The sequence below is a fragment of the Megalobrama amblycephala genome, linkage group LG3 (genome assembly GCF_018812025.1).
Source record: "Megalobrama amblycephala isolate DHTTF-2021 linkage group LG3, ASM1881202v1, whole genome shotgun sequence".
Classification (NCBI taxonomy): domain Eukaryota; kingdom Metazoa; phylum Chordata; class Actinopteri; order Cypriniformes; family Xenocyprididae; genus Megalobrama; species Megalobrama amblycephala.
This window is the reverse complement of record NC_063046.1, coordinates 29,809,131-29,824,277: the sequence shown is the minus strand read 5'-3', so window position 1 is coordinate 29,824,277 and position 15,147 is coordinate 29,809,131. Positions and strand designations below refer to the sequence as shown.

At 37.5% G+C, this 15,147-nt stretch overlaps 1 protein-coding gene across 4 annotated transcripts in view; it reads right to left on the bottom strand.

Moving 5' to 3' along the window:
- Positions 1 to 1,088: 1,088 nt before the first annotated feature.
- The window catches only part of adcy7 (adenylate cyclase 7), a 55,877-nt gene continuing 41,818 nt past the window's right edge, over positions 1,089 to 15,147 (bottom strand). For 3 of the 4 annotated variants that reach the window (XM_048185008.1, XM_048185011.1, XM_048185009.1), the window contains 14 exons: positions 14,312 to 14,392; positions 14,123 to 14,192; positions 13,855 to 13,952; positions 13,636 to 13,720; positions 12,961 to 13,098; positions 12,275 to 12,349; positions 11,866 to 12,044; positions 11,386 to 11,500; positions 11,130 to 11,288; positions 10,137 to 10,283; positions 8,748 to 8,852; positions 3,756 to 3,870; positions 2,342 to 2,466; positions 1,089 to 2,182 (listed from right to left, as the gene is read on the bottom strand). In XM_048185008.1, coding sequence (XP_048040965.1) covers positions 2,036 to 2,182; positions 2,342 to 2,466; positions 3,756 to 3,870; positions 8,748 to 8,852; positions 10,137 to 10,283; positions 11,130 to 11,288; positions 11,386 to 11,500; positions 11,866 to 12,044; positions 12,275 to 12,349; positions 12,961 to 13,098; positions 13,636 to 13,720; positions 13,855 to 13,952; positions 14,123 to 14,192; positions 14,312 to 14,392 — 1,639 coding nt within the window. In that variant the 3' untranslated portion in view covers positions 1,089 to 2,035. The remainder of the gene's footprint in view (positions 2,183 to 2,341; positions 2,467 to 3,755; positions 3,871 to 8,747; positions 8,853 to 10,136; positions 10,284 to 11,129; positions 11,289 to 11,385; positions 11,501 to 11,865; positions 12,045 to 12,274; positions 12,350 to 12,960; positions 13,099 to 13,635; positions 13,721 to 13,854; positions 13,953 to 14,122; positions 14,193 to 14,311; positions 14,393 to 15,147) is intronic. The other variant, XM_048185010.1, reaches the window with a different exon arrangement.

Sequence of the window (15,147 nt, the reverse complement as noted above, 5' to 3'; positions counted from 1 at the left end):
AAAATAAAGGTTTAAGTTGTTTACAAGGAATCATGGGTAATTCTAATCAGCCATCATATTTGGCAATGTCAGATATAACTTCAATGACAAACATTTGCAAATGCACATTTTTAATTAAAAGCAATATTCTGAGTCCACCCATAGGGAAATAATGTTGGTTCATGTTTAGTAATGCCCTCTTGAGATTTGCTACTGTGGTAAGGCAACAAAGTCATTTATCTGTTATAAATGAATCTGCTATACAGTGCAGAATTTCTTGTGTGATCTATGACCTACAGGTACAACTCTTTCTCAACAATTTGGCAAAATGCTACACAGGAAGCACATTAAGTGTAAAATGATTTATTCTGTAACAATGCATACAAAATGGAGGAGGACAGCAGGAGTGTTCCTCACAAACACTGCGGTACAGAAAGGCAGCACATAATCTCAAACCATGTAAATTCAGTCACACTGTAACACTCGCTGAGTGCTGAAAACCCAGAGAGGCACATATTAATTGCAATCTAAATTTAAAGGGATAGTTAACCCAAAAATGAAAATTTGATGTTTATCTGCTTACCCCCAGGGCATCCAAGATTTGGGTGACTTTGTTTCTTCAGTAGAACACAAATGGTGATTTTTAACACCAACCGCTCACATGCTCACGCTCGACAACGGAAGTGCTTATACTTCAATGAGACATCACTGCCGTTGTCAGAGCGCGATCAGACCTCACTAACCGAGTGCAGAACGCAGTTGGACATAGTGGTGTTTTAGAGGTAAAAAATGATATAAATACTGTTCGGTTTCTCGCACAAATCGTTTCGTTTGGATTTGTCTATGCAAGTTTTATTTACTCTTACAAAAGAAGTTCCCATTGACCCACATTATACGGCTGACAGACGGCAACGGTTGGAGTTAAAAATCATCATTTGCGTTCTACTGACGAAACAAAGTCACCTACATCTTGGATGCCCTGGGGGTAAGCAAATAAACATCAAATTTTCATTTTTGGGTGAACTATCCCTTTAACGTTTATGCCTATGGCTTCATTAGACACAAATACTTCACACTTTCACTAAGGATTCTCACAGAACAGAAGCAGAGACCTTTTGAGCAAATCAATTTACTGCGATGTGCGCTAAGATGCACGAGTACATCCATCCAGTACATTGTGAATTTACAACTTCAGATGAGAGAAGCCACAGAGCTATTTGGTCAAGATCTGAGAAAAATGATGGGAAATCAATGAAAGTACATTTTCACTTTAAGATCACTGAATTTCAGTAATTTACATTTTTTCCCCTGTATATGTAAACATTCCTTAATAGTTTTAATCTGTAGCATATTATGAAGCTAAGGAAGGCCCATCTCCAACATCCACAATCTCAACTCAAAGGCAACAGCAAATCAACACTGCATGTCAAAATTTGGCATTCAAAACACTTGGCAGTTGTTTTTAAAGAAAAACAAAAAAAGCATCCACAGTATGTAGATTCAAGCAAGAATAGGCATCCACCACTTTGTTGGTCCACAAGTTTACAGAAAGGTTGATAATAAAGGACATATTCTTTCAAATGACTAAAGAAATTCTAGATATTTTCACATCTGCTCATCTGTGAAGGGTTTGTGTGGGTCAGATGTTCCTTCTTCTGACCAGCTCAGTCATCCCAAATCAGTCTAAATCCAACCGGATCAAGGCCACTATGACAGCAGTACCCAGAAAGTCTGAGAGCAATACTGAGAACCAGTATTTTTTTTTTCTGCGAACTCCGATACCTACTGTCTGTGGTCTGTGTCCCATAAGAGGATCATGTGAGATGTGTGTATGTATACGTTGCTGCATATCTGAGAGATTTGGGTCTCCAAATGCTGCCAAAACAAACTCTAACATGTCAAAATCAGAAAGAATGTGCAGTTCTTTAGACATGCTCTAAAGAAACATCCAGTAGCAATAAAACATTCTTGAAAGAAAACAAAGATCACATATAGGTCCGGAGTCTGTGTGCGTGTGTGTGAGTGTGTGAAGCTGTCAGCGGCAGAGGATTCGGTCTCAGCTCAGACCGATGCCCTGCTGTTTGCTGGAATCTGTGCACACAAAAAAGGTTTTCAGCTCTCCTTTGCCCTTCACATTGATCAGGCCACGACAGTCGCATAAGTAGCCCAGTTTCTGCAGGACATCTGACGTCTCCTCTGTCACCTGCAACATAAACACATGTCATTGCAAAAACTGATGTTCATTTCATGTTTTAGTGAGGACAAATCTCTTAGCTACTTTGAAAATCTAGAAATGAGAGGAGAATTATCATCACAGCGGATCTTGAGACATGAAGCACTGTAAGAGTGATTCAATTCCTACCTGTATTTTACCCAGCTCTCCAGTGCTTTCCATCCGACTGGCCACATTCACAGTGTTTCCCCAGATATCATACTGTGGTTTCCTGGCTCCAATCACCCCAGCAATCACTGGGCCATGGTTGATACCTGCACAAACACACACACGCAGATCAATGAAGTAAAAAAAAAAAAAAAAAAAACTCTAAACATGACATTTACATGGTATCTGCATTTGAATTTATGCTCAACCAGCAGTCATTTACTGGGGCTACTAATGGTGCATGGGTGGGGGGCTATATTATAATATGTTATATTACTATAACATTTCACTATAAAATAAAACATCTAATAAGCTGTGCGATAACAATAGTACAACTGTTAAATTACAATACTAATATTTAAGGATGTCATCATTTCTCCATTTCAAAGATGTGAAGATGGTTAGCACGTTGCGTTCACAATTGCTTGTTATAAGAGACCCAAACACATGAGCGATGAGTTCATGTGGAGCAGCATTTACTGTGATCCAATCCACTCTGAGATGCGGAAAACACCGGAGTGAAGCTGCTTGCATGTAAAAAACACAGTGTCGCGCTTCACTCTAAAACATGAAACGCATCTATTTATTTAATTAAATCACAGTCTTTGTGATTCGATAACCATTTTGGTTTTATTTCAATTAATCATGTAGCTTTAGACCGGGGTGTCCAATCCTGCTCCTGGAGGGCCACTGTCCTGCAGAGTTCAGCTCCAACCCTAATTAAACACACATGAACCAGCTAATCAAGGTCTTACTATTGGCTAGAAACTTCTAAACAGGTGTGTTGAGACAAGTTGGAGCTAAACTCTACAGGACAGTGGCCCTCGAGTTTGGACGCCCCTGCTCTAGACTGTTGTTGTTTAGTGTCAGTGAAATAGTATATGAAGCTCAATATAATTTTGGCTCACAGCTATGATTGCACTTGAAACATAAAGCAGATCCAGTGAGACAGTGAGTTTCATCCTAAAGTTACTGCTGGAATGTTTTTCCTTTTTCTAATAAAGTCTTTTAGAGGGGATTTGTGTCTGTTATTATAATTTTATCAGATCTCTGCCACAGATTGGCGATATGTTCTCAGACTCTTAAATGGAGTGTTTATGAAGCGTTTCATTCCAGTTCCTGGGTGCATCTGTTATCCCTGAGCTGCTGAAGATGCCTGAGATCTCTCTTATGAACAGCCTTTGTTTTTCAATGAGATTTTTTAGCTACATCCTGTATATATTGGTTTCATTTTTAACCCTTAATTCAATAGAGTTGCAAAGTCTAAAATGAAATATATTGAAATACCTCAAGATAAAGTGTCCTTCATTCTGATGGTGGAGTATTAATTCGGACTCCAAGCAAAAACTGAGTCATTAACGTTGATGTAGAACTGAGGTTTTGTAGTCAGACTTACCGACACGAAGCCTGAATGTGTTGAAGGAGTGTCTGTTGATGCCGTCCAGCTTGCCGATCAGAGCGATGGCAAACTCCACCATGTTTCCTATCTGTGCATTCTGCCTCTCACGGTCCTGAGAGCACACACAACAAAGCTCAGAGATACATCAATTATGTAGCTTGAAGGACACTTTTATAAATGCAGGGTGACCAGGGATCAGAGAATAAAGTGACTTGAATAGATGAAAAGAACGGTTTTAAAATGTGCAGCCTCAAATTTTTATCACCTTATTCATCAAGTGCTGGTCATTCTTGAAAGGACTCTTTTCATTTTCCATTACAATATAGTCAGGTTAATTGAAATCTTAAATCACAAATGTATTTGTGATGTATTTACATTCATAAATAAGTTCAGCATGCTAACTTCTCAACTATGTTCACTTCAATGTTCACTAATTCATAATCAAAAAAACAAAATCATTATAATTTGGCTTTAGTCAGTGGTTCAGTATATTTTCCCCTTATTGGAATCGAAACGGAACAGATACGGAATCGCAAAAATGGCAGTTAACAGCAGCTAATGGCAGTGGTGATTATAAGGTGTGTATGCAATGTGTAATGTGTCTGCTTCTGTTGTAAGCTCTATGAAACTGGGTTTTCTTTGGTATTTCACTCATAGATCCAGACACTTAAAAGACAAAAGAAAAGCACATTATGCAACCCTGCGTGATTTAGAAGACGGACTGAAATGATCTGAAAGACTTTTGCTCAGGCTAAAAACCAAGAGGGTTAACTGATTATAGCTGAAATTATCCTGCATCATTGTGAATATGAAAGACAATGAACAAAATCAAGACTTCTGATAAATTCAAGAAGGCTTATCTCATAGCTAAAAAGAGCAAGAGCCAAATTGTAGACAATTTTTTGTCTGTTGTTATGCAAAGTAAAATAAATCCAGTTTTTTTTTAAAGGTGCCCAAGAATGCTTTTTCACAAGATGTAATATAAGTCTAAGGTGTCCCCTGAATGTATCTGTGAAGTTTCAGCTCAAAATACCCCATCGATTTTTTTAAATTAATTTTTTTAACTGCCTATTTTGGGGCATCATTAACTATGCACTGATTTTTTCAGCGCGCCGCCCCTTTAATTCGCGTGCTCCCTGCCACACCAGCTCTCGATTATATTACAGCACATTTACAAAGTTCACACAGCTAATATAACCCTCAAATGGATCTTTACAAGATGTTTGTCATGCATGCTGTATGCATGCTTCAAATTATGTGAGTAAAGTATTTATTTTGATGTTTATATTTGATTCTGAGTGAGTTTGAGGCTGTGCTCCGTGGGTAACGGCTAATGCTACACTGTTGGAGAGATTTATAAAGAATGAAGTTGTGTTTATGAATTATACAGACTGCAAGTGTTTAAAAATGAAAATAGCGACGACTCGTCTCAGTGAATTCAGTAAGAAACGATTGTAACTTTAACCTCATTTAACACTCTGAGGTCTAAAAACGCGCCGGCGCGTTTTGCAGGTTTTTTTCACATTGCAGCAAAACAGACTTAAAATACTGTCATTTTTTGTCATAGAAACATAAGTAATACATCAATTGAAACTATAGAATATCTCCTTTTATTTGTATACACTCAGAGTAAAAACAAAATGTTGTGCTTTTTGTAAAATAAAGAAAACTAACATGATGCGTGATCTCTCATCTCCCTCTGAACGAAGTCCAATCTGATAGTTCTCAGAAAATGAACTGTAACTTAGTGAATACTAATCACAAAAAAATCATACTTATGTCTAACAAAACGTTGAAATGTCAGGTTCAAACATTCTGTGTTTATGTAATCTGTATGAAAAGAGAGCCATGTCAGAAGTCCGTGATTCAGCTCATTACCCACTAATGCGGCCACACCCACGGAGCCAGCGCTATTCACAGGCAAATTCAGAGACAACACATGCATTCATCATCTCAATCGTGTATTTATTGCCTTGAAAATTGTTTATCTGGATGAAAAAGCCATGGTTAGCGATCTCTGGAAGACATTCAGTAAATTCCTGTTTGTTTTCTTCTATTGATAAGTTTTAAGTGAGTTTTTGTTTCTTTAGCGCCCTCCGGCTGTAGTATGAATTGGTAAACACCATTCATGGAATATCGTCTTCTTCTTAGGTGAATTTGTGGACTAAAATGCACAGAGCGCCCTCCGGCTGCAGTATGAATTGCAAACACCAGCGCTCATAGAGATAACAATGAATATTAAATAAAAAATAACTCCTCTGTATAGAAAATTGACATAAACATATGAGAATCCTATATTTCTCCAAATGTGCATGCTTTTAAACTAAAAGCCTATATTCAGACTCTTTGCATCACAGAAATACATTATATTTTAAAGTATAATATAAAACCATTATTTTATATTGTAATAAAATTTTTCTGTATGTTTCATATACCATGATGAGCTTGAGACATCACAGAAGTTTTTTTTCACAGCCTACCTGACTGAAATGCCTCATTAATATGCAAGTCTTTTCAGGTCATTACTATTCAATTCTTTTGTCTTCACAGGTGAGAATGAGCCATTATTCATGGAGATTCACGCCTCCTCGCATACCGTGTTTCTTGGCAAAAAGTGTCTTACAAAAACTAAATCAGTATATTGTTATAAATGAAAGAGTAGTCAGCATAATTTTTACATAATTTTGAAGCAAAAACTCTAGTCTACAACCTTCAATACCCAAAAGTCTTGTGAACACAGATTTAATATACTTTTATTGGCCTTATATCAGTGACTTAAGTTTTTTGTTTTTTCAGTAACCACGCATAAACGTTATTCCTTCAAAAACACAAACATGTACACACATGTTCCTCACATATTATGGTAGCCTAGTTTGTGCTGAATACAGTGTAATGACACTTGTGTCATTAATATGTTTATGAACAACTGAAAAAAGCACAAATGTCAGGGCATGTCAAAACTTCTCCAGGCCCCAAATCAGCCTCAGACTCCAGAGGGTTAACAGTACATTAGCAACATGTTAACGAAACATTTAGAAAGACAATTCACAAATATCACTAAAAATATCATGATATCATGGATCATGTCAGTTATTATTGCTCCATCTGCCATTTTCGCTGTTGTTCTTGCTTACCTAGTCTGTTGATTCACCTGTGCAGATCCAGACGTTACTGGTTGCCCTTGTCTAATGCCTTTAATAATGTTGGGAACATGGGCTGGCATATGCAAATATTGGGGCGTACACCCCGACTGTTACGTAACAGTCAGTGTTATGTTGTGATCCGCGTGTTTTCCAGAAGTCTTTTAAACAAATGAGATTTACATAAGAAAGAGCAATGGAGCTTGAAACTCATTGTATGTCTTTTCCATGTACTGAACTCTTGTTATTCAACTATGCCGAGGTAAATTCAAATTTTGAATCTAGGGCACCTTTAATGTCTCACTTAATTGTGTTAAATATTACTGTTGTGCAATTCAAAGTAAAATGCAATGTTGGGGCGGAGGGTTTAAAGATTTAAAGAGGGGCGTGACCAAAAAGCTTTGAGAACCCCTGTCTTAAGTCAAGTACATGACATTGTAATTATATGGAGCGGTGTAGACTTATGATGAAGAAAAAGAATTTCATCAGTCCATTTTGTGGTATATTGTGGTAGATGTTTCTATGAAGCTTTTGAAATTCCGTCATTGAAGATTTTTGTTCCAGAATGAAAGTTTGAGGTTTAAATATTTTCCTAACAGAATGTTTCTACGCACCTGTCATAACAGCAATCCTGATGTGTGCAATACAACTTAATGAACCTTTTGTTTATTATGAATAATGAGTAAGGAATAATTTAATTCTTAGAAAATAATGCACACCCGAGGTGGTAATGCGGGCATGATGCAAAGCGTCGGGCGTGCATTATTTTCTAAGAATTCAACGGCCCATCATAAATTATTCCGCGAGATTAAGCATATGAGAATTAGTCTGTGCATCTCTAACAGCAACAGTGTCTCTACTAATAGCGAAAGTTTATCTACCACAAGAACCACACAGTTATTACCACACTGGTGAGAAATTTCATGTATCTTTTAAGCTGCTAAACTATTTTACTGATTAATTCATCAGAGCAGCGATGACAAAGCGTTTCTGTGCAAGAGTGTGTTCGTACTATACAGTAAGTGTGTACGTTCGAAAGAGAGAGTGGGAGAGAGTATGCGTATTTTGTGGCAAAAAACATGACAATAATTTGTTGTTTTCATCCTATTGTTTACTATATTTATTTGCTTGGTCGGTGTCGTTGTAGGTTTTGGTTCTTTCGTGGTTGTAGGCTGTAGGACCTATTGAAATAACTGAAATCATTTGGCGAAGTGATATGGAACTGCAATGCGGTCAAGACCTGCCTAGAACTACTTTAGCCGTGCGTTTCCCTGAAAATAATTGCACACCTTAGAATGTTGAATGTCAACCAATCAGATTTGAGCATTCAACAGCCCCGTAGTATAAATCATAATAATCCATCAGTTAACTGTACTTTATAAAAAATGGAGACATGGTGGAGACAACAAAGCCGAGATGCCTGGACAGAATTCAAATTACCTTTAATGTGTGGCTTAATCAGAGTTATCTAAATTCACATAAGGTTTTGCAATTCATTTTCATTCAATTATTTTTAGTAATCCTAAAGCAAAGCCTCAGGATATGCAAATGCAACCATCACTGATTGGTGCATAGTGACATACAGCACATTTAAACTGACTGTATGCAAAAAAAAAAAGTGAGATAATAGCTACTAAACATCAGAAGTATGACAGCAAAAGCTGACAAATTAAACACAAAATGAACTGGTAACTGTGGCCTCCAATTAGTATTAGAGAGCATCATTCTTCTCTCTCTCTTTGATTGAATATACAAGATGCATAAGAGGTAAAGGTAAAGTTGAGAAGTTAACACACTGACATCAGTTATTAATTTTCTGATTTTTCTAGATATTTACATAGTGCAGTACCTGGCTGCTCTGCTCTGGAGGTCCACTCAGTCCTGCAGCAGCCATGTACGTGCTGCCGATGGTTTTAATCTTCTCCACACCACTAAACTTGGGTTTAGATAGCAACTGCAGGTAAGGAGAGGAGGGAAGTTATGAGTGGATGTCAATGTTTCAGAGCAGTAGAAATCCACGGCATGATGTTATCTTACGATAAATGGCAGAGAGAGAATGAGATAATGAGAACTGAAAGAAGCAGGACAGCAGCCATACACCCTGAAACTTAACACTAGTAATAAGTGAAGCAAGCCAAGCATGGATCGGGCCTGTATTTAGATCCTTCTGGGTGAACAGAGTTGCTGCCAGAACTGTTGGGCTAAACAGTGGGTGGTGATCACCAACATTTCCTGACCCTTTTCACGCTGATGCTTAATGGGTTACTCACTCTCATGTCATTCCACACCCGTAAGACCTTCGTTCATCTTCAGAACACAAATTAAGATATTTTTGTTAAGATTAAGATATTTTGAAAGGTTTCTGATCCCCAAGAGAAATCAATGTAATTACCATATTCAAGGTCCAGAAAAGTAGTAAAGACATTGTTAAAATAGTCGACGTGTCTGCAGTGGTTTAACCTTAATGTTGTGAAGCGACGAGAATACTTTTTGTGTGCAAAAACAAAACAAAAATATCATATTCATCTCTACCCTGTCATTCACCTACGCTGTTTACATTGTATAGAAGGTGCAGGCTTCTGGGTTCTACGTCAAAACGCCGAGTCATTATTGGCCAGTTCTCCTGCGTCAGCATCACACGCATGCAATGCTCACGTGAACAGCTTCGTCCAATAATGAGACGGCTGTCTTGACGTAGAACCCGAGAGTCTACAACGTAAACAGCGTACATTAAGGTTGAACCACTGTAGTCATGTGGACTATTTTAACGATGTCTTTACTACTTTTCTGGACCTTGAATGTGGTGATTACATTGCTTTCTCTTGGTTATCAGAAACCTCTTGGATTTCATCAAAAATATCTTAATTTGTGTTTAGAAGATGAACTAAGGTCTTACAGGTTTGGAGCGACATAACGGTGAGTAATTAATGACAGAAATTTCATTTTTGGGTGAATTAACCATTTAATTCTCAATCCAAAAGGAGCTCACACAAATAAGCAGCTGAAGTGATAAGAATGTACATTTGCACAATGGCTGCCTCATTTCATCAAACTACTCGAATCATAGTTGAGGTGACACCCTTAGAAGTGAAAGCTCTTCAGATGTTGACAGAGAAGCACAATTCATATACAATGATTCATGTACTCATTCAGGGAATGAGAGGAGAAGAAATAAGGAGATCAGTGAAAAGCAGGACAAACACATGCTGTGAGGCATGAGATGTGACATCACTCTGACCTCATCAAAGTCGGCGATGATCTCATTGAGGAGCCTCAAACACTCCAGTCCTTCTTTATTGATGTCACACTCAGTGTAGAACTCTTTGAAGTCTGGCACCGAGGCAAACATCACACATACGCAGTCATATGACTTATAGTACAGGTCCTGGAGAAGAGGATTGGAAAGACACGTGCAGCAAGAGTTTAATGCTTCTGTGTAACAATCATTCACATGGCACAACAGAAACCACAAAAACATGTTTTATGAAAGGATATTCACAGACTCACAGAGGACACGAGATATGACTGATAAAACACATGACATGAGCGTTTTGAGTAACATTAAGAGAATGTCCACTAAATAAACTCGGGATGAATAAAATCAGGAGTCGAACAAGACTAAATGTACAGAGGAACCGGATGAATTGTTTCACAAATGAAAAATCTCCATATTAGAAAGTAAGAAAACAAAATGAAAAACAATTATATATATATATATATTTATTTATTATGTGGTAGACTGTGGTAGAAAATGGTAGAGGTGTTACTATAAAATATAGTGTTGGCTGACCTAGTATTCTTTGTATAGTGTACATTGTAATCATACAGTATGATATTGGAATGGTATGATGGAGTATTGTATGATATGATCTTGTGTGGTATATGGCAGTGTTTCCCAACCTTTTTTGTCTTATGTACTGCCACAGACCAATCTGTAAGGTTCTTGCAAGTGTTAATTTTACACACATTATTTTGTTTCCTTTCCATTAAAAGATGTCCAAAACCATAACATTATTCATAAATAGTTATTTTAACGTATTGAGCATAATCCAAATCTTTCCAAGTGCCCTCTGGAACCGGCTTAGGTACCTCTGGTTGGGAATCACTGGTATATGTCTGGCCTTTTATGGGAGACAGAAGCAGATGATATACAGGTTCATCCCACTCATTCGAAGCCGGTTCCTACCTTGTATTTCCAGTTTAGTAAAGAGATAGTGGACAGCAGCCCCACCTCATTCTTTTTGTTCTCGCCCACGAAGAGAGCGGCCACGTGCGCAGGGAGAACATTCTCCAAAAGGAGACGGTTCAGGTTTTCGCACAGCTCGACTTCTTCCTTATCGGCCAGGTTCTTGTTCTTCAACAGGAAGTCTTGACGACAATAGTACTCATTCTGAGGGGAAGAGAGAGGACAGAGTGAGGGTGAGTGTCTTTCTCTGCACTGTATTACTGTATGTCTGGTGTGTGTGTGTGTGTGTGTGTGTGTGTACCTGGCGGGATATGAGCAGCATGGTAAAGAGGAAGAGTGTGATGTAGATGCAGCTCATGAGTTGTGGGTGCTTCATAAGTCCTGCTCTGGACAGTATCAGTTTGTCATCCTTACTACTGCAGACAAACAATGTACATGATTATACCAGAGATGCACAGATATCAAAATCCTTGCCAATATAGATTATTATTTTTATGTTATGTTAAAATTCTATACTATTTTGTCTAAATAAATGTATTGTTTTAAATGTCCAGTATGAAAAAAATTATATTTATTATTGATTTTCTAAATATTACATTTAACAGTGTTCAAATATTAATAAAATAACTTTTAGTTAGCAGTAGATGATGGCAATGTTAAACTAAATGTAAAAATAGGGGAAATATGAGCATCTACAATTAAATAGACAATAATCAAAATGATATGAAAATCAACTAAGTACAAGTATAAGACACATGCATGTGTATTTGTGAGAGTGTACCAGGTGTTGTTGCCGTAGAGCAGGGAGCTATAGCTGCTGAAGAGGTTTTCCTGGGAGTAGAAGATGATGATGTAGCAAATAGTAGAGACGATGAAGAGGAAGGCCACCTTCAGCTCCAAACTCACCCTCAAAAACACGCCACAGGCGATCAACGCCAATATACAATTATATACCAAGTACTGGAGAGGCAAACCATACAGAAATAAAAGTTATTTTTTGTATCTTTTTTTTTTTTTTTTTTTTTTTTTTTGGAAACACGACAGCAGTTATAATACTCCCATAATCTAACATAATCTATGATGTGGGTTTTGGTTAGTTTGTTTTATTTATAATTAGAAGTATATAAAAATAACAGAAGTTTAAGGTATGTCTCCATTTAGATGTCTAAATAAACATGCTTGCTACTCACAGGCAAATACGAAAGGTCTTCTTTTTCAGAATCAGTCACATTAGTGTCACATAAACTCTTCGGGTTTTTTAAATACTGTGGAGAAAAAGACAATATGATAGAAAAAAAATGTTAACAGATGGAACTACACTGCAAAAAAAAAATGCTTTTCTTAGTATTTTTATCGTTTCCAGTCCAAATATCTAAAAAATTTTAAATCAAGATGCATATACTAGACAAGTAAAACGACAAGATATTATGTCTTGTTTTCTGAAAAAAATAATAATAAATAAAATTAAATTAGAGTTTTTGCCTAAAACAAGCTAAATTATCTGCTAATGGGGTAAAAAAAAAAAAAACATGTTTCAGCTTGAATTAGGATTATTTTTCTTACCCCATTGGCAGATCAATTTAATATATCTTATTGCCATGATAATATCTTATGCCATTTTACTTTCTAGTAAATGCACCTTGATTTAAGAAATATTTAGATATTTGGACTGGAAACAAGACAAAAGGTAAGAAAAGCATTTTTGCAGTATACTTTTATAGTGCTTCAGTGAACACATATACCGACAATATTGTCTGAGGACCTATGCATAAAAAGTCTCGTTTCTGTTGTCTGGTGTATTTTTTGTTGCGTTACACTGCATGAGACACTAAATGTGTGTGACTTATATTGCAGTGACAGAAAGGCTAAGCATTACCAAGCTGAACACGGCGATGATGACTATGACTGCAATGGCCACAGTTGCCAATGGGAGGCGCAGAAAAGGTCTCTTAACCACTGCTTCTGAGAGAGCCGAGAGCCACGTACATGACTTCAACTTCTCTGGAAACTTCCTCTGAGCAAGAAAAAGAAGATTAAAACAACTGTTAAAAGAGAAAGCAAAATAGATTTGACCTGAGCAAAAGCTCAAGGTTACAGAAACCAGAGTGCGTTGGAAAAAGCAACAGTGTATTTGAATGGGGCCGAGAGGACACTGGGAGGAACACTGTGCATATGTCCGACTCTGTTGCAGTATGTATGTACAGTAGTCAACATTTGAGGTGGATCAAAAAAGTTCATCAAAGTTGTCCTAAGAACTAAGTTTTGATAACTTTGATAAAAGGTTTTGATCCACTTCAAATGTTGACTACTGTATTTAAGTTTGCGACACTAGCAAATGTCAGTCTGTTTTTAGTTATTTCACATTCTAATATAAGTCAGTGCCAACAATGGACACAGCATGTGACATTCTCCACATTACAGCAGTGTACACAGCAAGAGACACTGCGTGCATCTATATAACCACAGGGGGTGGACTTTTATTGTGCTAGGCAAACAAAAATACCCCAGAAACCATCAGGCCAACTGAATGTGTGTGCATTGGTGGTCTAACCTGCATATGACCCGCAAAACAGATGCCTAGAATCAAAAGCAGAAAACACCCCAAAACCGCAAACGCCAGGCACAGCTCTTTATGCCTGACAGACAGAGAGACAAAGAAAGAGAGTTATACAGTCTCAGGGCAAATGACTGTAGCACATAAAGACACGTTCAGCACCAAAGTGTTAAATTGAGTCTGCCAGTGGGGTTTGCTTGTGTTCATGCCACTTACTGCTTGGTAACAAACATCTGGATGATGTAGATGCATAAAAAGATGAAGGTGGCACAAACGATGTAATATTTAAAGCCTGGCATCTCTATAGTCCTGTACTGAGAGAACAACACACATGCACTTTAATATTCGTTTATAACATGCAGACAACACATGGTGTATGAAACAACAAAAATCTCACAGTGTAAATAAATAAATGTTTGTCTGTCGGTCTAATACATGCATCCCAAAAGTTACATTTAAGTGAAGCCCTCAGTAAAACACTAACCTGCTTTTCCAAGTCTCGTTTAGTAAACCACAGCGTGAGGCCGGAGATCTCTTCAGACTTCATCCAATGCCTGGACACACACAAAATCTTTCTTCATTCGTTTCCATGCATGCTAAATGTGCAACTTTAACCAAACTGGACTTAATTCCATCCAAAATGATTTAATGTGCTTGTTTATGTAAAACTAACTTGCTGGAGCTCAGATCATTGATGGTGGTGGTCATCTTGTCGTGAAGCTCTTCATCAAACTTAGTCTTCTGTGATTTATTCCTACAAGGACAGTAGACACAGATCACAGAGACAAAAACACAGAGACAAAAACACATTTTGACCCATGAGGTAACACACACACGATGCACGTCTAAATGTGCATGGGCACTATGGGACAGGAAAGATGTTTATAGCTGTTGTCATGCTGTTATTGAGTTATATTTGAATGAAGCCAGTACGGGGAAGCTTGGGTGAATATGTGTAAAGTTTGTATGACTTCACAAGTTTTTTAGTTAATACTTTGTGTAGTTAAGGGATCTAAATAGATAATAAGAGAAAATTCTAATGTAGTTTTGTTGAGAATTGAGTGTGTGTGTGTGTGTGTGTGTGTGTGTGTGTGTGTGTGTGTGTGTGTGTGTGTGTGTGTGTGTGTGTGTGTACCTGGTATTCCCTACCTTATGGGGACCAAATGTCCACCAGTAATACCAGTAAATGTTGAGCTTATGGGGACATTTTTTATTATACTAAATGAAATGTTTTGAAAAAGGTTTCTGTGAAGGGTAGGTTTAGTGTAAGGGGATAGAATATACGGTTTGTACAGTATAACATCATTACATTTATGGGATGTGATGTGTGTGTGTATTTATGCGTGAGGGCTGTGGCAGACAGAATGCCTTGTGTTAGTTTAAACCCTGACAGAGAGTCCCCTTGCAATGTGCCTCAACACAGCTCAGAAAGGAAAATGCTGTTTCCTTTCTCTCTCTTTGCAAGCAGAAACACAAGTTTGTCTAAGCCAAAAGTGCTCTGTGGGCTGG